This window comes from Silurus aristotelis (genome assembly GCF_946808225.1).
Source record: "Silurus aristotelis genome assembly, chromosome: 5".
Classification (NCBI taxonomy): domain Eukaryota; kingdom Metazoa; phylum Chordata; class Actinopteri; order Siluriformes; family Siluridae; genus Silurus; species Silurus aristotelis.
The window spans coordinates 22,795,857-22,819,956 of NC_139578.1; the positions used below are offsets into that span (position 1 = coordinate 22,795,857).

The following is a 24,100-nucleotide window of genomic DNA, read 5'->3' on the forward strand; positions in this document are numbered from 1 at the left end:
ATGACTTAAAAATATATTCAAAATAATAAACTTCACAATAGATTCATATTAGTTGATTGCTGATTTTATTAGTTGATTAATTTTTACAAGTATTTTTGTATATTGGAACTTAGTAAACTATCGCAAATATTCATCCAAATAATGTGTTAATGCGTCTGTTTTAGCGTAGTGGTTAAGATGGTGGACTTCTGATCAAACAGTTGTGAGTTCAAGTCCCAGCTCCACTTAGCTGCCACTGCTGGCTCTTGAGCAAGACTGTTAACCTTTAACTGCTCAGCTGTATAAATAAGATCATTTTAAGTCACTCTGGATAAGGGCATCTTCCAAATGTCATAAATGTAAAAGTCTTTCAGAAAGGATCCTAGTGTGTTACGATATTTTTTCTGTTTAATGAAGGAAATACAGTGTCATGTGGTATTCTTACAAAATTCTAACATTATAAATTAGAAATTTCTTTATAATATCCTTCTAATTAGAGCTAGAAATGAGAATCAATCTAGAAAGAGTTTGTGAAAGCAGAAAGCAATAGGTTTGTAAAAATAATTTAGAAAATGTATAAATGTGGTTTGATAAATTTCCACTCTAGTTTACAATATTTATATTATTCTATTTATATTATGTTGACAAATGAGCCTTCCTCTTTGTTAAGCTTTTTTCATAGAAACTTTCAAGAAACTTTTTAGAAATCCTATTAGTGCATGGTAATAGTATTTCTGTAATATCCAAAAATCTTTAAAATGATTGACAGTGACCTAAATTGTTGCTTCTCCGTGTAGTGCCCTTGTGCCAAAAATCACACACTGTAACCAGATCTGAACAAATATTTAGTGTATGTCATTAGTCTGAATATTGCTCTATGGATATGTGAATGTAACATCACTCAAAGGCCTACTGAAGCAGTATATGCTGAAGTTTATGAAGCAAATATGAAGTCTACACCAGAAGCACAAAATAAAACTGAACTTCTCATGCAAGAACAATAAACTGAACAGACAAAAACAACTGGTTATCCATCATGAGTTCATTTCCATGTAATGCAGGTAAGTGAACTGTCGCTTGCAGTGGCTGCTTTCAATCTCATATGAAGAGTGTTAGGTGGCAGCAGGTGCATCTAAATCTGTTGAAGCAATCTAAACATCTGCCTGAGGCTGCACCGGCATGAGAGCATTGGTCTCAGAGGATGTGTGCGTCTGACTGAGCTATGCTTCAACAGTGACTGGAAACAAAACGACCCTGACCTGGGACCTTGTTGAAGGTTTTGACCAGTCAGCAGAAGGACTCATAACTGGCTAGATTATTTAGCCAAACATGTTGGTGTTGTTGAATGTCATTCACTTGTTATTTTGATTGATTGTGTTTCGCTACTAGTGTTTATAAAATTAAGAGGATCAGATTTTTGATTTTTTTTTCTGTAACAACTTCTACAACTGGATCTCACTAATTTCTGTTCACTTAGTGGAATTGTCATCCTTCATCCCCTTTCATCACTGTCAGCTCCTTTACCGGTTTCATGCTTCGATAAGATTCCACTCATGTATGTTATTTCGAAATAACGCCATCTGCTAAAAGTAAATGCAAGAGTACCTTCAGAAAAAATAGTAAATTGAGTATATACGTGATTTGTCCACGAAAACGTGATTTGTCCACGAAAAACATCTTTCCTTTTACGCAAGTATTTTGTCGAAAAGTGCAGTTTCGTTTAAGATGTACACGGGGTAAAATGAATTCTGAGAGCCAGCATAGGCACACTTATTTTTCACTCCTCTCTCTCGCACACTTCCTCCGTTCTCTGCCTAAATCTATGTTTGATGTCAATCTCGTTAAGTGACTGCTGAAAAGGTACTTTGAAGTTTCTTAAAGGATTTTTTTTCTCTGTGGTTTCACTCAACACACATGCTGACTTTTAGACGCCCACACGCTGCAAACCACGAACACAGCACACTATTAAAGCATCATAGTGTCATAAAGTAAAATTTTTCAATTGCCAAACTTTACACTCAGAAAACAGATACTGACATTTACTCTCTCTTTAGGATCTTAAAGTGCTTTACAGTGTTTTATATATCTAGTACTTCGACTTTTAAACACCAAAAACAGATTCATATATGCTTTTTGAACATCACATTCCACATTTAGTCCCCATTTGCTGCTATAATAAACTCCACACTTCTGGGAAGATGCTCCACTAGATTTTGGAGTGTGCTTTTGGTTAAGTCAGACACTGATGTAGGGTGAGGAGGCCTGGGGTGCAGTCAGCATTCCAATTAATCCCAGAGGTGTTTAATACGATTGAGGTCAGAGCGCTATAGCAGGTAGCTCAAGATCTAAAGCCATCTTTAACAAATGAGTGCCTTCTGCTTTATGGCAACAAAATTAGACTTCATATAGCATTTTTTTTTTATGTAAATGAATTCACCTAAAATATGTATACACAGTTTATGTACAATACCATACCATGTACATTAGGTGGTTAAAAATGTCATATTGACTGAGATTGGATTCTGTGAAAGCGTTAACCGTTTCATTTCATACAAAGAAACACTTATTCTCTTTTTTATTCCAACACCTAGCCTGATACTGAACTCATTCCCACACCTCTATCGCCACATTCACCACAATCACACCTTAAACCACCTACATATCAGCTAACACACACACACACACACACACACACACACACACACACACACACACACACACACACACACACACACAGAAACACACACATGCAAGCGACTCATAACACCAAACACAGCAGATTTACACCTTGCTATTCCCATATAGGACAAAATCCCTTTTCACACGACAGGAGGCCATGTTTGGCTGTTCGACAAAATCGTGAAACCGAAGAACACTCCCTATCCTTCAGCAAAGCTGAGGGAAATCTTTTAATGCCTTGCTGATAGCACTTTTGTTTATTATAAAGCCAAGCTGACAGCCACTGCCTCAGTGTCTCCAAAGCTGCATCTGAACTGTACCATGACACCTGTCACCACTAAGAACATCAGACAGAGGCAGGCGCTGGTGTCAAACCACTTTCAGTCTAGACAGCAGGATGCAGATGGCGTTGAGTGCTATGTGATTTTGTGTGCTAAGTCATAGTTAGCAAAACCTGTGACATAAATCCAAATTGTTGGCTTGGTGACAAACAGTGAGGTTCTTTAAGAAGATCACAAACAGGCCAAATCCAAGTGCAGGAAATGATTCGAATAACATTTTCAACAGCTAATGTTAACATGTTCCATTAACTTTTCTCAAAAGGAAATTCATGGTTCTTAACACATACACTGATTGGCCACTTTATTAGGGACACATGTACACCTGCTGAGTTCGTGCAGTTATCCAATCAGCCAGTGTAGTGCAGAAAATCATACAGATACAAGTCAAGACCTTCAAGTAATATTGTCTAGAAACTGTACAGTTTTCAATTTTCAGAAACTGCTGAAAACTCTTTATACACACCAGGCTCTAAAAAAAGGTTGCAGAAAACATAAGAAAAAGCATTGGGGTTTGCGACTGGTTTAAGCTGATAGAAAGGCTACAGTAACTTGAATAACTGCACTGTACACTTATGGTGTACAGCAAATCAACTGAAAATGCAGATGGACTGTATCAGCAGATGAACACATTGGTTTTTACCTTTGTCAGCCAAAAACAGGAATCTACAGTGAGCATGATTTGAAAAATGTTTTATGCATTGTGCTGCTGTTAGATGATTGGCTGATTGGATAAGCAGATACACGTGTACATTACATCCAGAAAGAGAAACATAAACGTATTAAATTATTTTCTGATTCACTGTTATTACATTAACATATTAAATAAATATAAAAGTATTCTGTATTATAAAGAAATATATGTAAAATCTAATAAACTAAAAAAAATATATATATATATATATATATATATATATATATATATATATATATATATATATATATATATATATATATATATATATACTGTATATATCAATTTTGGCTTTCTCATATCTTAATCTTAATCATATAACATGACACACACACAAACACTGATTTCTGAAAGGAGACTTTTTCTTCATTGAAATACCTCAAGAGCTGCAGGTTGTGTTGCTCCTTCACACCTCCACAGTCTCTGATTTGAGCTTGCTCTTGGGCTACTGTCTGTGTGGACTTTTCACTTGGGATTTCTTCTGGGTTTCCAGTTTCTACCTACCTTCTAAAACATGCTGGAAGCTATACTAAAAAAAACCTGCCCTTAGGTGTGAATGAGTTTGCCCTGACTACTTCGGCTCTCAGGACCTCTCTGATCTAGCTTTGTGCCCTATTTCTGGTTCTCATCACTGGGAAACCCTTTGCATTTTCTTTGTTAAAAATGCAATAAAGTGAACGGAATTGAATTGAGTGTGTGAATATGTGTGTGAATGGGGCATTGTGACAGACTGGGATGGTATACTCGCATCCAGTGTTGCTGGGGACGGCTCCAGGATAAAGCAGTTAATGAAATAAATGCTGCAGAATTATAGTGCATATCTGCCAAAATGCTATATCATGTTAAGGTCTTGTGCACCTGGGGCTTTAATGGAAATTAATTCTAAACAAGTGTCTAGCTTAGATTTAAATTTTTTTCTATCATCTAAAAAAAATCATAAATCTTATCTATCTATAAGCACTCATAATGCTCTGAAACATCTTTGAATCACAATTCTGTTAACACGTGCGTTCTAGTGGCTAAAAACAAGTTCCCACGTCAGCGTCTTCACCTCTCTCTCTCTCTCTCTCTCTCTCTCTCTCTCTCTCTCTCTCTCTCTCTCTCTCTCTCTCTCTATCTATCTCTCTCTCTCTCTATCTCTCTGTCTCTCACTCTCTGGCTGTTAAAATGAAAATTGGGTTTGTACATGTTACTGAGAAATCAGAAAGTGCAGAGTCCTCTGCCTCAAACAATTTCCCATGGCAGAAAGCTTAAAGCACCTCAAAGCACTGTCTTCATACATCCATGCATTTTTTTTTTAAATGTCTACTTGCAGAAAGATTCAGTAGAGCATCTGGCATAAAGTCCATATGAATGAGCTGTTTCTATAGAAACAATAGGCACTAGAATGAGCAAAATAATATAAACCTGTGATTTGCCTTGCAGGAAGAACTTCATCATAACTATGCAGTTACAGAAAACCGAAGAACATTGCTGTGCTATATAATAATTTAATAAAACATAATAATGATAAAAGAACGTTGTCACCTAATTTGCTAAAAGATGCACAAAGCAGAAATCGTGTATGATTTAGGTCACAGTGCATCTGCAGCCAGTGTCACAAAATACTGCATAAAAGGCAAAACAATATCTGAAATTCAGCTGAGTCTCAGTACTGAATCTCTGATCCTGGAGCACCATGCCTTTTCCTGGAATTCATATGTGTAAAATTATAATCCTCTAGTGATAATAAAGAACCCAGTCTTAAACTGAACATGCATACAGACTAATACATTATTTTCAGGCCAAGTTTCATAAATCAGATTCTAGAGAGCAACCATGAGTTCAACCCTTCTTTCGAATCTTTATGCTCTACGGTAAATTGAATTACATAAAGTATTGTGTCATGGAATGGGTTTTTCACCTACTTGCATAAGGCCAAGCAGTGGAGCAGGGAAAAATGTGTTCAGGGGATAAATGCAAGCAGGGATAAATGTGTTCGGGATAAATGCACTCAGTTAGAGGTTCATTCTAGCCAACAGAGAACTGTTAATAACATTCTGCTGGCAACTACAGTTTAAGGCTGCAGGAGAAATTCCAGTGTAGCAAAGTAAGAAATCTAAGTGGTGCAAGTGCATTAAAAAGCACCTCAGGACTTCCTGGGATGTCTGACAGAGCAAGCAAATGTTTTTGCTCTGCTTAATTAAAAAGCAGTGACCTCTGTGTCAATCCGCTGCCATTCGAGTGAACGGGCATCTGTGTATGGCTACCACCTGGCACTGGCAGAGGAACACAGGCGGTCGCCGGGGGCAACAAAGACTGCCATTTCTCTGCTTCTTTCTCCCTCTTTCTCTCTCTCTTTTCTCTCTCTTCTCTCACTCTCTTGCTATCTTTCATCCGTGTGATCAGAGACAGATTGCTAAGTTTGGTACTAATGGGATGTAGCGTGTGTGTGTTCACAGTCTCACACTCCCTTGGCATCTGCTGTCAACCGATGTCATCTGAGCCCTGGGCACTGGTATGGAGTACATCGACTCAGCTGGAGAAGCTTAAGGAGACGAGCAGTAATTGTGCCCACCTACCCTCCCTGGAAAAGAGACTAGAAAGATGAGACATGGCGTAGTAAGAAAAGAAAGCATGAAACAAGGGAATACATTTGAGAAGCAATTTAAATGTTACACAAGAATGCACGTATTAGAAAACAGAAAGTGAAAGTTTTCCATTTAGGAAATTTTTATACATCATGCCCTGTGTGTCTGGGATAATCTGCAGATCCAACATGAACATGGATCAAGTGGTGTGAACACTGTGGTGTTCTTTATTTGATCAGCCAGAAAGGACTCAAAAGACATCAGCCAAATGTATTGTGTGTTCAAAATTAATATGTTGTAAATATGAATCCTGGTATGAGCACAGGACAGTTTTTAATATTACAGCCAGAGTTTGGGACAAAGTTCTTCTTCCCACAGCAGGTAATGAAGGTGTCTGGTGTCTAAAATTGCAGTTTACATGAAGAATAGAGCAAAATGTGAGGTAGAATGAGTGTTACTCTATAGTTATTTCTCACACTGTTCTTCTGTACCGACTATACATAATAGTTATGGATAGAGCTCAAAGTTGTGTGTGTGTGTGTGTGTGCGTGTGTGCGTTTGTGTGTGTTCTGTTCCACTGAGAATGAAACCCTGTGGTTGATGTTTTATTCATGACATGCGGCTTGTAAAAAATCTCTGCATGAGAAAAGTGTAGATGTTTCATTATTTTCTTGAAGGGAGCTCTCAGTCTGTAATGATGCATCGAAGGACACGTAGTACTGCTCCCTCGCACATGTATTTGAAGCTTGAATTGAGGCCAGTTTGATACACGCCCACACTAAGGCCAGTTGCTATGGTTAGCTCTGTCACCACTGTCCCCATTCTATTTTATTGTGCTCTACATGTGTTGCAAATTTTATTATTTGTTTTCTATCTTATGCAACGCTACCTGGAGTTCACTCTTCACCTCATGTCTCCTTGAGCATCACGTAAGCTAGTCTGTGTGAAAGGTGACATTATTGTCCAAGAACACAAACACTTTTATACAATCTTAGTCCAAAATTCTTGGCAAATGTACAGATTATCAAACTGACATGCTCTGGTCTCAAACATGTTGTGCTGACTCTAGTATTACAAACCCGATTCCAAAAAAGTTGGGACACTGAACAAATTGTGAATAAAAACAGAATGCAATGATGTGGAAGTTTCCAATTTCAATATTTTATTTAGAATACAATATAGATGACACATCAAATGTTTAAACTGAGAAAATCTATCATTTTAAGGGAAAAATAAGTTGATTTAAAATTTCTTGACATCAACACAGCTCAAAAAAGTTGTGACAAGGCAATGTTTACCACTGTGTGGCATCCCCTCTTCTTCATATAACAGTCTGCAAACATCTGGGTACTGAGGAGACAAGTTGCTCAAGTTTAGGAATAGGAATATTGTCCCATTCTTGTGTAATACAGGTTTCTAGTTGCTCAACTGTCTTAGGTCTTCTTTGTCGCATCTTCCTCTTTATGATGTTTTCTATGGGTGAAAGATCTGGACTGCAGGCTGGCCATTTCAGTACCCGGATCCTTCTTCTACGCAGCCATGATGTTGTACTTGGCATTGTCATGTTGGAAAATACAAGGTCTTCCCTGAAAGAGACGACATCTGGATGGGAGCATATGTTGTTCTAGAACTTGGATTTATCTTTCAGCATTGATGGTACCTTTCCAGATGTGTAAGCTGCCCATGCCACATGCACTCATGCAATACCATCACAGATGTAGGCTTCTGAACTGAGCGCTGATAACAACTTGGGTTGTCCTTATCCTCTTTAGTCCGGATGACATGGCGTCCCAGTTTTCCCAAAAAGAACTTCAAATTTTGATTCGTCTGACCACAGAACAGTTTTCCACTTTGCCACAGTTCATTTTAAACGATCTTTGGCCCAGAGAAAACGCCTGCACTTCTGGATCATGTTTAGATATGGCGTCTTTTTTGACCTATAGAGTTTAACTCGGCAACGGCGAATGGCACGTTGGATTGTGTTCACCGAAAAGGTTTTCTGGAAGTATTCCTTAACCCATGTTGTGATTTCTATTACAGTAGCATTCCTGTATGTGATGCAGTGCCGTCTAAGGGCCCGAAGATCACCGGCATCCAGTATGGTTTTCCGGTCTTGACCCTTACGCACAGAGATTCTTCCAGATTCTCTGAATCTTTGGATGTTATTATGTACTGTAGATGATGATAACTTCAAACTCTTTCCAATTTTTCTCTGAGAAACTCCTTTCTGATTTTGCTCCACTATTGGTCAACAGTATTGGGGGAATTGGTGATTCTCTGCCCATCTTGACTTCTGAGAGACACTGCCATTCTGAGAGGCTCTTTTTATACCCAATCATGTTGCCAATTGACCTAATAAGTTGCAAATTGGTCCACCAGCTGTTCCTTATATGTACATTTAACTTTTTGCTACCTGTCCCAACTTTTTTCAAATGTGTAGCTCTTATGAAATCCAAAATGAGCAAATATTTGGCATGACATTTCAAAAAGCCTCACTTTCAACATTTGATATTTTATCTATATTCTATTGTGAATAAAATATAAGTTTATGAGATTTGTAAATTATTGCATTCCTTTTTTATTCACAATTTGTACAGTGTCCCAACATTTTTGGAATCGGGTTTATATAATATATACTTATTTATTATAATAAATACTAATTTATTTACATTTATTTGTCGGCATTAGTTCTTATTTGGCTTGTAACTTTGTGTTTGTTTACTGATATGCTTTAAAGTGCATGGGAACTGATCATGCCAGAATATTAGGGAGACATGAAGAATGACAAATCATGCATTTAGCATAGGGAAATGAGCAACAAGAGTCACCATGGTCTATAAATCATAAAATAATACAAATAGGCAGGTGAATGTATGCAGGTGTTAAATGGTACTCAACATCTTTGACTTAGATTATACATAATAAGAATGGTAAGTGAAGCTGAGCGCTGGTACTGGAGTTTAATAGCAATGTAAATCATTTCAGCGTTTATAGTTTCACAGAGACATGCTTTTATTTTAAACAAACTAGGCTATTGTTAACAGCTGTGTATATACTGTACATTTAATTATTGAAAGTTAAATGTCTTTGTTTTGCAAATGTTAAGGTCTTACTTTGTTGTACTTTGCGTGGTTTAGGCAGAAATACAGTTTGTCCATGATAACACTGATGCTGAGAATTGCATATATTTCCTTGTTCCACTTTATTAGCTGCATTATCCAGGGCATGGTCACCGTGGATCTGAAGTTTTCCCTGGAACATCTAGGTGTAGACATCTATTGCTACAAACATGTTGAAACTAGAGAGTCCAGTGTTAACCTGAGTGTACATAGAGAGAATATGCAAAACTCTAATCCAGATATTTACTGAGACACTGCTGTCAGATGGAATGTAATAATACATAAACCTTTATCAACCAAAAAAGTATGGCTTTTATAAATTGTAACTACCAACATCTGGATGGATGGATGGATGGATGGATGGATGGATGGATGGATGGATGGATGGATGGATAGATAGATAGATAGATAGATAGATAGATAGATAGATAGATAGATAGATAGATAGATAGATAGATAGATAGATAGATAGATAGATAGATAGATAGATAGATAGATAGATAGATAGATAGATAGATAAATAGATAGATAGATCTAGGTTGGTTGATGGAGGGTAGAAATATATATCTAGATAAATATTGTAAAGATGGCTGCATGGGTGATTGGTTTTGGAAGGTACTATAGATAGATAGTAGATGTAATAATGTACAAATAAATGAACAGATGGATAGCTGTGGAGGATTGGATGGATTGGCTGGATGTATTGAAGGATGAATGAGAGGATGGATGGATGAATGAATGCCGGGTTGTATAGGGTTGATGGATAGTCAAATGGATGGATGGAGAGCAAACATGCAGCTGTAAATGAGTAGAAAAAAAGACTGAATGATTGATTGTGACACTCTTCCCACTGGCAGGAAAATGTAAGATGTATAATTTCCTGCAAGTCATCATTTTTCCTCAAGCCAGGACAAACCTGTTGGTCAGCTCTCCCCTTCAACCCTCTTTGTTCATTCTATTGTCTGTAATAGTCAAATATATAATAAGAGAGTGTAGTCTTTATTGGTATGCTTTTTGTTTCTGTTTGTCTATTTAACAAGGCAATAAATTATAATAATTATTATTATCATTATTATTTTTATTATTGTTATTATTATTATTATTATTATTATTATTATTATTATTATTATTATTATTATTATTATTATATATACAGGTGCATCTCAATAAATTAGAATATCATTAAAAAGCTGATTTATTTTAGCAAATAAATAAGATTTTTTTTTACTTTATATGATTTTAATACTTTATAAGACTAATCAAAAAACATTTTTAGTGAATTGTTAGCCTCTGGAAAGTATGCTTATTTGCTGTAGGTGTACTTAATACTTGGTAGGGGCTCCTTTTGCTTTAATTACTGCTTCTATTCGGTGTGGCATGGAGGTGATCAGAATGTGGCACTGCTGAGGTGGTATGGAAGCCCAGGTTTCTTTGAAAGTGGCCTTCAGCTCATTTGCATTTTTTGGCCTTTTGTTTCTCATTATCCTCTTGACAATACCCTATAGATTTTCAATTGGGTTCAGGTCTGGTGAGTTTGCTGGCCAGTCAAGCACACCAACATCATGGTCATTTAACCAACCTTTGGTGCTTTTGGCAGTGTGGGCAGGTGCCAAATCCTGCTGGAAAATGAAATCAGCATCTCCATAAATCTGAAATAATTCATCTGAAAAGACGACTTTGGCCCACTGAGCAACAGTCCAGTCCTATTATTTCTTTGCCCAGGTAAGACACCTCTGATTTTGTCTCTGGTTCAGGAGTGGCTTGACACAAGGAATGCTTCAGTTGTAGCCTATGAATACGTCTGTGCGTGGTGGATCTTGAAGCACTAACTCCAGCTGCAGTCCACTCTTTGTGAATCTCCAACAAGTTCTTGAATGGGCTTAGTTTCACCTTTTTTTACCACATTTTTTTCTTTCATTCAACTTTCCATTAATGTGCTTGGATACAGCAGTCTGTGAACAGCAGCTTCTTTAGCGATTACCTTTTGTATCTTACCCTCCATGTGCAGAGTGACAATGATCGTCTTCTGGACAACTGTCAAGTCAGCAGTCTTCCCCAATGATTGTGTAGCCTCAACCAGACTGAGACACCATTTAAAGGCTCAGAAAAACCTTTGCGGGTGTTTGGTTTTAATTAGCTGATTAGAGTGTGACACCACAAGTCTTGAGATGCACGGTACAGTATACAAAAAAACAAAATGTCCTTCTTCTTCTTCTTCTTCCTCTTCTTCTTCTTCTTCTTCTTCTTCTTCTTATTATTATTATTATTATTATTATTATTATTATTATTATTATGATTATTGAAGATATCTGAAAACTTCTTCATCACTAAACAAGGTTTGTCTTAACACATCTCTCAACCGTGAGTTGAGAGGTACTGGTTTTGTGGAATTCTGCTATTTTTAAATATAGTGACAAGAGACCAGCTTTTTGTCTACAATAAAAAATCTACACTCACTACTATAGAATCATTTGCACAATGAAATATGTAAAAATGTAATCAACTATCTTTTATGAGTAATTTCACTTTAATCAAGGAATCATCCACATTTGTAATATTTTGGTTAAATTATTTTTTTTCTTATTTGGGGTTTAATGAGAAAGACATGTGCAAAGGACACATGGAAAGAAATTCTGTAAAAAAAAAAAAAAAAAAAACAGATCTCCATAAAAATAATCAAAATAAATCTTTTCCATCAAAAAGTGTGTATTATAAAGAGAAAGAAACAGTAATGAAATACAAAAAGTCGATATTTGCTGTGACAACCCTTTGTGTTTTAAGAATAGTTTAAGTAGTTTAAGTAGTTTAAGGTAAACTGTGCAGGTTTTTATATGGGAATTGGCTGGTAAGTTTTACAGAAAATAATTTTGACAATATAAAAAACAATTTGTGATCACTTCATAATCATAATAATGAAAATCAGGGTGGCTATTAAAGACTTTTGCACAGTGTGCTGTTTTTTGTTAGTGAAACTCAGCCACAATGGCATCCAACATATTTTTGCTCATATTTGTCCAGCAACTTTTTATGCAGCTACATTACTGTATATGCTACAGATTTGTTGGTGTGGCTGAGTTGTGCAACAAAAACACTACTTAAGGGTGCAGACATTTGTGTCTAGGATCTGTATGTGCATTGTTTCACACTTGAGTATATATAATCTTCTCTACCAGTTTATTACCATGTAACCACAGCGACTTGCCATTTTGTCTACATACCATATTGGTGCACTGTGAAGGTAATCACGTCCTGCCACTAGCTTGTTTTTGTTGCTATTATCTGGCAGAATGATCCAAATAATATTTGATTAATGGTGGTCCAGTAGTAGTTGGACCAATGGTGGACCGGTAATGATGACATACTGTGTATCAGATGAACTGTCTATGGTGGGTTTACCTAATAAACTGGCCCCTGGGTGTTTATGCATGCATTGAAAAAGACATTTTGAATCTTAACTACAATCGTGTTTTAACCATATCTTCTTAAAGAGAGTCTAGCAGCCCCTAAGGCCAGTACAGTCCTAATCCTCTTACAATTAACCTTGCTAATAGAAGTCATGAGTGAGAGCCAAGAGCAATGAATCACTTTTAAAAAAATATTATTTTGCAAATTATTTTAACACCTTGCTCAAGAAGTAGCAGTTGAACTTGAGGTTCACCTCTTAGGATTCTCCCACCACCAGCTCATTCGATCATTACGGAAAAATCCATGCACATTGATCTCCATGCTACGATAGTTAAAATAAGCTACATTGGGAAGTCATTATTCATAAGGATGGCATCGGGGAAAGCAATGAATCTTAGTTTATTAGATGGAGTTGATGACCTCTAAGAAACAGCATCAAAGATAAAAAGAAATAGAGAAATAGGGGAAAGTGAAAGAAGACGTGACTGTCTGAGAGCAGTTCTTGGAGACAGCACCGAACATCACCTAGCAACCACCCAAATATTCTCTGAACCCCAGAAAGAGCTGCTTAGTGATAGCGCGTCATCGCTGCAGAGACCCTGTGCCGCACACTGCAAACACAAATCGCTGTAGCAACAGAGCCAGATCCTTCTATCTGAGCCTTGTTTCCTGACACATGATTCCAGAACTGGTATTTGGATTCCATTACCTAAATGACAATTCCTTACAGCTTATCAAGGCTAAATGAATAGTTAGAAATCACAGCCTTGGCAACAACCTCTCCTTACACAGGAGATTAAGTAGAAGAATGTAAGGTAAGATGTGTCAGTCTGGTAATGAGCGAGGCTGTAGAGGAAACACTAAAGGAAGTGTATCTATTTTGCTCAAACAGCATTCAGAGTGGCTGAATGGAGCAGACAGGGCTGTTCAGTGGGGGGAATTTAAAACAATGACCAGTGACTGTCAGTTTGTATTGATTGCCTTTGAAGGGGAGATGCAGATGAGCTTAATGAACCCATACATTAGTTCTCCTTGCTATAGGTCTCTTTTTATACCAGCTCAAACATGGGATTAGGAAATCACTAGTAAAGGTCATGGATGAAAATTTTTATCCAGTTATCTACATTCAAATTCCAGCTATGTGTTCCTTCTACTGTAAGTGATCATCACAAACTACAGAAAATCACATCTTTGCTGTAATCTATATTTTATCTCTTATCCACATTTGCACGTCTACTATTAGAGGTACTAGTATAAGACCAGACCACTGTATATATTTACCATGATCTGCCTTTCCACATGCTCCTCCACTGATAATTTATCCACCTCAGTACGCCTCGCCTCAGCAAGCAAGATTAGAAGATTAAGCACATGATCATTACAAATACAACTCTACTGTCAAATTATAGACATCAGCTACTTATCATTATTTCATATCCTACGAGCTGGCTGATCTGCAAACTCATCACTAAAAGTCAGATTTCCTTGTGTAGTCTCCTACGTAACTTATTTGATGGTTGTCTCTGCTGGAAGCTTCTCCATAATGAGAGTACAGACCTCCTGCTTGCCAAACCTGATAAAGCTCAGTCTCTGATGTTTTATTGAAGCTCCATGTTTCCAGAGGAGCCTAAGGTCAAATAGTGTAGTAGGACATCATGTAAAACATTGTATACAGTGTTATCTAACCAGTTTATTGTTACACAAATGGCAGTGGAAAAGATTTGATTTATACCACAGTATTGTTGAATTTTTAAATCTGATTCAGCTGAAGTGTTGATTTTCTATTTTCTATTATATATTACAGTATATATAAATGTGTCTGTTCGAATATATATATATATATATATATATATATATATATATATATATATATATATATATATATATATATATATATATATATATATATACAGTGAGGAAAATAAGTATTTGAACACCCTGCTATTTTGCAAGTTCTCCCACTTAGAAATCATGGCGGGGTCTGAAATTGTTATCGTAGGTGCATGTCCACTGTGAGAGACATAATCTAAAAAAAAAATCCAGAAATCACAATATATGATTTTTAAACTATTTGTTTGTATGATACAGCTGCAAATAAGTATTTGAACACCTGAGAAAGTCAATGTTAATATTTGGTACAGTAGCATTTGTTTGAGGTCAAACGTTTCCTGTAGTTTTTCACCAGGTTTGCACACACTGCAGGAGGGATTTTGGCCCACTCCTCCACACAGATCTTCTCTAGATCAATTAGGTTTCTGGCCTGTCGCTGAGAAACACGGAGTTTGAGCTCCCTCCAAAGATTCTCTATTGGGTTTAGGTCTGGAGACTGGCTAGGCCACGCCAGAACCATGATATGCTTCTTACAGAGCCACTGCTTGGTTATCCTGGCTGTGTGCGTCGGGTCATTGTCGTGTTGGAAGACCCAGCCTCGACCCATCTTTAATGCTCTAACTGAGGGAAGGAGGTTGTTCCCCAAAATCTCGCAATACATGGCCCCGGTCATCCTCTTCTTAATACAGTGCAGTTGCCCTGTCCCATGTGCAGAAAAACACCCCCAAAGCATGATGCTACCACCCCCATGCTTCACAGTAGGGATGGTGTTCTTGGGATGGTACTCATAATTCTTCTTCCTCCAAACACGTTTAGTGAAATTATGACCCAAAAGTTCTATTTTGGTCGCATCTGACCACATGACTTTCTCCCATGACTCCTCTGGATCATCCAAATGGTCACTGGCAAACTTAAGACGTGCCTGGACATATGGTGGTTTAAGCAGGGGAACCTTCCGTGCCATGCATGATTTCAAACCATGACGTCTTAGTGTATTACCAACAGTAACCTTGGAAACGGTGCTCCCAGCTCTTTTCAGGTCATTGACCAGCTCCTCCAGTGTAGTTCTGGGCTGATTTCTCACCTTCCTCAGGATCATTGAGACCCCACGAGGTGAGATCTTGCATGGAGCCCCAGTCCGAGGGAGATTGACAGTCATGTTTAGCTTCTTTCATTTTCTAATGATTGCTCCAACAGTGGACCTTTTTTCACCAAGCTGCTTGGCAATTTCCCCGTAGCCCTTTCCAGCCTTGTGGAGGTGTACAATTTTGTCTTTAGTGTCTTTGGACAGCTCTTTGGTCTTGGCCATGTTAGTAGTTGGATTCTTACTGATTGTATGGGGTGGACAGGTGTCTTTATGCAGCTAACGACCTCAAACAGGTGCATCTAATTTGGGCTAATAAATGTAGTGGAGGTGGACATTTTAAAGGAAGACTAACAGGTCTTTGAGGGTCAGAATTCTAGCTGATAGACAGGTGTTCAAATACTTATTTGCAGCTGTATCATACAAATAAATAGTTTAAAAATCATATATTGTGATTTCTGGATTTTTTTTTTTAGATTATGTCTCTCACAGTGGACATGCACCTACGATGACAATTTCAGACCCCTTCATGATTTCTAAGTGGAAGAACTTGCAAAATAGCAGGGTGTTCAAATACTTATTTTCCTCACTGTGTGTGTGTGTGTGTGTGTGTGTGTGTATATATATACATATATATATATATATATATATATATATATATATATATATATATATATATATATATATATATATATATATACATATATACATATATATATATACATATATACATATATATATATATATATATATATATATATATATATATATATATATATATATATATATATACGTATATATATATATATATATATATATATATATATATATATATATATATATATATATATATATATATATATATATACACATATATATACATACATACATACATACACCCTTTTTTTGTAACTCACACAGGGGCTTTTATAGTGTGCACTCTACATAAAAAGTACAAAATATTTGTGATTGTTGATATGGCAAGGTTTTTTTTGCAAAGAAATCTACAAGTTCTCAGTACCAGCCTGCTTAATAAATTCAAGAGAGAAAGTACAAGAGAGGCAGGTGAGGAAATGATTGTTTCTTGCTGTTACATTACACTTGTTTATAGTAAGTGATAAAAGGAAGTAATCTGTTTCATCATACAAAATCTAAGAAAATAACTCATATAGACTATAATTTTTTAAAGAAAAAATAGTATAAAAGAGTAAAAATAAATGTTTGCACCCACCATGTTTTATTCTATACATAGTATATTCAAACAGAATCTAAAATGAAAAAATACTGGACTTTCACAATAATATATTGTATTTGTCCTCTAAAGATTTAAAATGGTAGATGTGTTATATGAACATCAGGCACCGTTTTCCATAACATCCTGTATTCTAGAATAAATGGTTATCTGCAGGACAGTGAGACGCATCACAAGCTGAAACAACCAGTTTTCACATATTGCAAGTTTATGAGTAAGAAAATGCCTTTCTAAGAGCTGCAAGGTCTTGATTTTGGGCCAGTTTCTTTTTCATTATTTTAATTTTCAGATGTCAAGTGGCTCTTATTTAATTGTTTACCAGTAACATGGCATGACACAGTAAGTGCGGTTAAAAAGGTTTGTTTTTCCCAAAGCACAGAAAAAAAGACAGATGTTCTAAATTAAAATGGATGATTACTACCCTTGAAATAATTAGTTGGTTTTTTTAGAAATTCAGAACTTTGTTATCCACCACCTTTCACTCACAGTACAAAGTAATATGTGGAACTGAAAATGCAAGAGGCTGTTATCTAAAACTAATGTCCATTTGAAGGATATTAAAAGACCCACCCAATGATACAGATGTAAATAAAATGTAAGGTGTTTTAGACTTGTCACATGTAGGTTACAGCTCAGTGAAAGTCTTTTTCCACATATTCCAGCTATGTTAGGAAGCTGGGGTCAGACATGATGCAAGAACAGCAGCTTTGGCAATACTGGGGTTGAATCCCTGACCTTTAGATCAATAACCCAGAGTCTTAACCACTAAGCTAACACTTCCCTTTATTTACTTTAAATGTACTCTTTTGCATGGATTTTTACACCAGCAACCCCAAGAAGCAATTAAAAAAAGGAGCAGCAAAATATAAATAAATGACAGCAAAGTGCTTTGGCTCAGATTCTCACATATCAGCATTAAGCAGAACTCGAGCATGGAAGCATGCATGTAAGCAGAGATGGCAAAAGTACGCACAATTTCCACTTAAGTAGAAATACAGAATACCCATGTTTTGAAAGACTCTAAAAAGTAAAAAAAAAATGTAGCCATTACTACTACCTGTTTTATCTAGTACTATCTAGTGCTTTTATCTAGTACTACATGTACTACCTCACATCATATTAATATATTAAAATTGTTTGTTACCTAATGAATGTATCCAGGCAGAACAACCACCGTATAGAACACAAGCAGAGAAAAGATGATGATGATCAGGTGATCAGGAATGTCTCTGTTCTCAGTCAGGTTCACATCACTGACTCCCTCTGTCTCATCCACATTAACCCCAGACTTCTTGTTGCCTTCTGCCTGCTCATTGGTTGCTTCGTAAACTAGTCTACGTCTGTGGTGTGTGAGAGCCAGGAAATTATACACCAGTGTTAGATTGAAAAAGCCGCACAATGAAAAGAAATGGGTTGATGGGCTGAAAATTGGGTGCAGTAAGAAGAAAAAATATTGATCATGTCACCAAATAGATTCAAACTAAAGTAACGAGGCTGATTTAACAATTTTATAAGTAGATATTACAGATATTTGTTAAACAAAAAATTTAATTGAGTGAAAGTAAAAAGTTAAATAGTGAAGAAAATGTAAGAAAAAAAACTGATACCAGAAAAAAAATCTGATAAAGTACAGTCACGAAGTATTTGTACCTCATTACTTCCCACCTCTGCGTGGAAGAGTATGTGTTTGAGTAAGAAATGATAGAGAAGCAGGAGCTGCTCCAGGATCGACTAACAGGCTGTTCTTTAATGGGACGGTAATTAAAACCTATTAATCATGAACTCATTTTATGAGTGAATTTTAAAAGCATTACGGATTTACTGTGTCACCCCAGATACCGTTTTAGTCTATAAATAAGGCAGGTGTGTTTGTGCTGGTAGAAAAACAGTGCCCCCCACTGGAATCTCTAACATCACTCTCTTGCAGCTGTAGACTGAACTGGTGAGATTCCGAATTAAATAAACAAACAAAGGCTGGCATATCAACCAAACAATAAAGTATCAAATGTATAAAAAAGCATGCTTAGCTAAGTATGTGTGGGTCAACTTTCTGTTTGCAGAATGTCTAATTGGTCCACATTATGCCATTACTGAACTGACTTTATTACATGAAAGGATCCCATAGACACATGGAGAGCATGTACAGAAACTCCACACAGAGCTCAGCATTAAAGGATGGAACACTGTCAAATACACTTAAATCCCATCCAAGGGATGAATTTAAATAGTAAAATTACTTCTTGGTTTAGCCTTGGAATGGTGAACGAAGATGTGCTGAAGATGCTGGTCAACACACCATGTCATTATATCATAATAAAGCCATATCATATTAAAAGAATTCTTAAAGCACATACTAGAAGCCATGTATTAAAGATGATATTACACAACATAGTAAAGTGGTTTTCACTATTTAGATGCTCCGTTTGTGACCTCGAAATATATTCATTCCTGGTTTTGCTTTTAAAAATACACATACAACCCTATCAGTAAGAATCTAAACCTCATTACAAGCATTCCAATCCCCAGTGTACATAGTGTAACTGTGCAAATGACATATAATGACATATAGACATCTCAGAAATGGGATGTAAGTCCAAAAGTGGATTGCAACTGAGGTGCCTAAGATTATTTCAAGATAATACCTGAAACCAGAAGCAGGTGCATAAATTTGCACAAGAATTGTTCTATATATAAAATATTTCACTCCCTATTTCAAAGCAAGCCTCCAAGCCAAAAGCAAGAGGATAATAATATTTTGTGTGTGTGTGTGTGTGTGTGTGTGTGTGTGTGTGTGTGTGTGTGTGTGTGTGTGTGTGTGTGTGTGTGTGTGTGTGTGTGTGTGTGTGTGTCTGTGAAATGGCAGATTATTAATAATTCACAATACCACATTCATATAATTTAGAGTGCACATGAATTATGTAGTTTTGAGCTAGATGAAATGCCTGTGATATTTTAAACAGTGAATTGGGGTCATGCAGGTTCGCAGTCAGAGTTTGAAACAATTGGGAATCTCTTAGATTTATCACTGCTTTTATTACTCAGGGGAAAGGCTAAGTAATTAATTCACTGAATTATCTTCAGACAAAGCAACTTCTTTTTGTAAATGTTTAGTTTTTCGATCAATTCCTGGTGGCTTCAGCAACCTTTTAGGGAGAGTTGTGTGGGGTTATGGTTGTAAACTTGACCCTAAATGTATTTTATGTTTTTAGTCTCTTTATTTCGGCTATAATAGCTCTGCTCCTGTCTAGACTAAGTGGCTGAATTTTTCACTCTTTTCTTTTTCCCCTGTCAGTTCTCATTCATCTTCAGTAACCTGTTTATTCTAAAAATAAATTAAACAAGAGAGTAAATATCAATGTACTGAGTAGAAAACAACTTGATTACTTGGGGCCCGAAATAACCGATAACCATGCATACCTTTATTGCTTTCTTTCTTTTTTTACCAGCTATATAAGCTTTTCATACTGTATCTTCCTAAAGACTCACAAAAACACTCAATATTTATTTGATAATAACAGATTGTCTGGAATGTTTTTTTGTTTTGTTTTTCATGTGAGCAGACAGGATGTGGATTCCATATGCATACAGACAATGTAACAATACAGACACATGTATATGACTGGAAACTGCAAATAGACTAATGTACAATAAATAAGCAAACAAAGCATACAATGTTATAATAACACTCAGAGGTGCATTGAGTACCTGAAAATCATACTTGAGTAAATGTACTGCAAAATGTACTTTATTACAAATTAAAAGTCACTAATTCAAATCTGACTTGAGTTAAAGTCTAAGAGTGCCTAAATTTTAACAGTACTTGAGTATTTTACTCATATTGAATGTAGGCTCAGAGATGCATTAATCCTCAACACCAAAACACATGTTAGTGAAAAGCCAAAAACAGTTGATTTGTGAGGTTTTATTTCCTAAAAAAAACAAATCAACACTGCATTAACCAAGATCAACACAACGGCCTCTTCAACATGGTAAATGGTAACAGACATTGTCAATTAAAATATAGTGGATTAAAAAGTGCATATCATAAATGTACCTGAGTAGAGAGTTGTTTATATTTTTGATATACAGTAAAACTAGAAAGTAGGTTAAAAAAAAAATACTTAAGTACAGTAAGGAAGAGCTTTTCACACTTTACACTACTGATAATAATGGTATAAATAATGTAAGGTGGTAGATTAGTAGTTAATGTATTGGACTTAAACTCATAGCTGCACAGTTGTATGAATGATATAAATGTACGTTGTTCTTTATAATAGTGCCTCCCAAATGCTGTAAATGTATTAATAATGATGATAATAATATAATGCTAAAATGAAAGGAATATTTTTACAAAAAAGAATTTATTACAAAAAAATAAAACCCCTTCCATTTATGTACATGTAATAAAATAAATAAATTACAAATCAAATATTGAAAACATAATCACGTATAATTATACATGAAAAAATTATCAGTCAGAAAATATTGATAACCTTCTCTATACTAATCAGTCTATTAATTATTAATAATTTATTAGCCTGAATAATCCATGTCCTGAGTACAGTATGGAGTCTGGAGACAGCGACTTGGTTAAGACGTCACTCCTTTGAGTCGAATGCAGATTAGTGCGGTCACGTGACCAGAACCCGCGTCCTGATTCGTCATTTTGACTCAACGCGGAAGTCGATGCAGGAAGTGTTCAGTCTCGTGAATATCACCTGTTCCTGCTGGTGTTATTGTGCTACAGAAACATGAGCGCGTCGTTAGCGGTGCAGAGGTTAGCAGCCTTGAGCGGGGCTCTGGCGGTCACCGCCGGCGCTTATGGGGCTCATGGTGAGCAAATTTTCTCCATAAATCGATTTTTTTCCAGTTTACTTGACAGTCTTTAGGAGAGGCACTGGTTCACTGTCAAATCACTGACATTAATAACAAACTTAACTTGACACTTTGAGTGAACCTCAGTGCAATAAATGAGTAAATGTCTAATGCTAATATATTTCCAGTGTAATGAATGTAAATTTGATGAATCCCTCTGTACATTAAACTTCTATCATTTTTCTTGTAGGGTTCAGGCTGAGTAACAGAGATGAGTACCAGAAAGAGGTGTGTATACTTACTAGGCAGTCCAAGGATCTACACAATACTACAGCATTCTTACATTTCCGGCTTTTTTCTATAATAATTCTATAATAATATAAAATTTATATTACTCTCAGGGTTTTTTCCTCATTCCATCTCATTGAGTTCTTCCTTGCCACAATTGCCACTGGCTTGGATTATTAGAAATCGATGAATAGGCACTAACATAAATTCATATTTTATAACCTCTTTATCTGTGTAAAGTCCATTGTTGAAAGCGCTATACAAATGAAGACAAATGAAAATAGCACTAAATCATCGACCTGCTGAGTTTTTCTGCAAGATGTTTTACTACTGTTAGAAGGAGTTTTTACTACTGATGGAAGGAGTCTCCAGTGTCAGTGTTTTAACAGTTCATATTTTTTCTGCCATGGGCGAGTCTTTAACAGTAAAGATAAGTTTGTACATTTGGTTGATCACTTAGTGGTCCAGGAAAATAATGACGGTGGTGGCATGCTACACATTTTTAACACGCTTATGGGATCTTTTTCTGAAACATCTGTCTCACTAATTTTATGCTCCTTACTAAAGTATGAAATCTTTATCTCAGCTCTACAGCACTGCCAACACCTACCATTTCTACCACAGTCTGGCTCTTTTAGGAGCATCTCGGTGCAGGAAGCCTGCTCTGGTAAGCATTTTTATTACATGTACCACATATAATACTCGAGCTGTTTTATATAAATCTACACACATTTACCTTGTAAGACATTCAGAAGACTGTAAAAAAGCATGTCTATTTGTAAAGTTGGCTTTGTGTTTCTAGGCTGGAGCAATTCTCCTGACAGGCATGGGCTGCTTCTGTGGTCCTCTCTACCACCAGGCTTTAACGGGTGATCCCTCCTTCAGCAAACTGGCACCCATCGGCGGTGTGCTTTTCATTGTCGGCTGGCTTGCCATGGCTGTCTGAGCTCTGACCTTTCTTTTCTTTTCTTTTTCTTTTCTTTTTCTTTTCATTTTCTTTTTTGCACAGCCTTTTGATTGTTGACAATTGCTTTCTGACAGGGGAGTGTTAAAACAGAGTGTTAAGAGCTGAAGATGCAGAATAGAGGGTGGAGTTTTTCAGTCACACCTGTAAGATGATGATAAAGGTTCAGAATCACTATTTTTACACAAGAAAATTCCTTTATACAGAAACATCTCTCCGCGTGACAGAAGACATCAGCTGTGTTCACGTTCCGGAGTGGCACAAATCATATTTTTATTTTTTGCCTGTGAGAGTGACGTACGTTTTTTATTTGATTTATATATTTTTTTTTTTCCCAGAGCTGCAAATCTGATCTTTACAATCCAATTTGAACCACTTTCATTTGTAGTCCTAGAGTGGTTCCATATCCAGGACATGGCCGCACTATCTTCATTCATGTTTTTGAATAATATCATATTACTTTCCACTGTTGGCTGCATTCCAGCTAGAACTTAGTTCAGAAATGTATTGTGATTTTATAAAAACAACAGAATATCTTCTACAGTCTTTTTGCTTTTATCCCCTAATCATGAACGGCCAATTCGATGCCTGTGAACCACTAAGTCATATAATCTTGAAATTTACTTGTTAATTTCTCTATTATGGATTATCCAGGAAGTGTGAGGTTTTTTTGTGTTGTTCAGTTGTGGATACTTTGGCTCCTGTATGCGATCTTGATTTCAGAAATGTTCCATTTATAAATGTCCAAAAATCATCAGAACATATTAAATCAAATAAATAAATAAATAAATTGTATTTGAGCACTAAGGCTGGTGATGTGCAGCAAAGTCAGAGTACGTGTGCTTTTAAAAATTGTGATTTAGCACCTTTATTTCTCAGGTTGTAAAATAAATCTGTCTGAGAAAGTGATTGCCAGATTGACCTTCCGATATTGTGGAGGAGAAGGCTTGGTGAATAAATTCTACAGGTCAGCGCTGAGATGTCTCAATAACCCTTCGGGGATTGAGCTTGTAAGTAAAATAGCACAAAGCTGTCCATTACTGTCAGCGCTGGTTTCAAAGCGGCCAGCGTTCCGACTTTTCT

The 24,100-nt window shown here is 36.3% G+C and overlaps 1 protein-coding gene across 1 annotated transcript; it reads left to right on the forward strand.

The window, feature by feature from the left end:
* Positions 1–21,615: 21,615 nt before the first annotated feature.
* On the forward strand, positions 21,616–23,824 carry tmem256 (transmembrane protein 256). The gene is made up of 4 exons (XM_083543135.1): positions 21,616–21,783; positions 22,016–22,053; positions 22,640–22,720; positions 22,856–23,824. The coding sequence occupies exons 1-4, from the start codon at positions 21,702–21,704 to the stop codon at positions 22,997–22,999; spliced, it is 345 nt and encodes a 114-aa protein (XP_083399261.1). The 5' UTR covers positions 21,616–21,701; the 3' UTR covers positions 23,000–23,824.
* Positions 23,825–24,100: the final 276 nt, after the last annotated feature.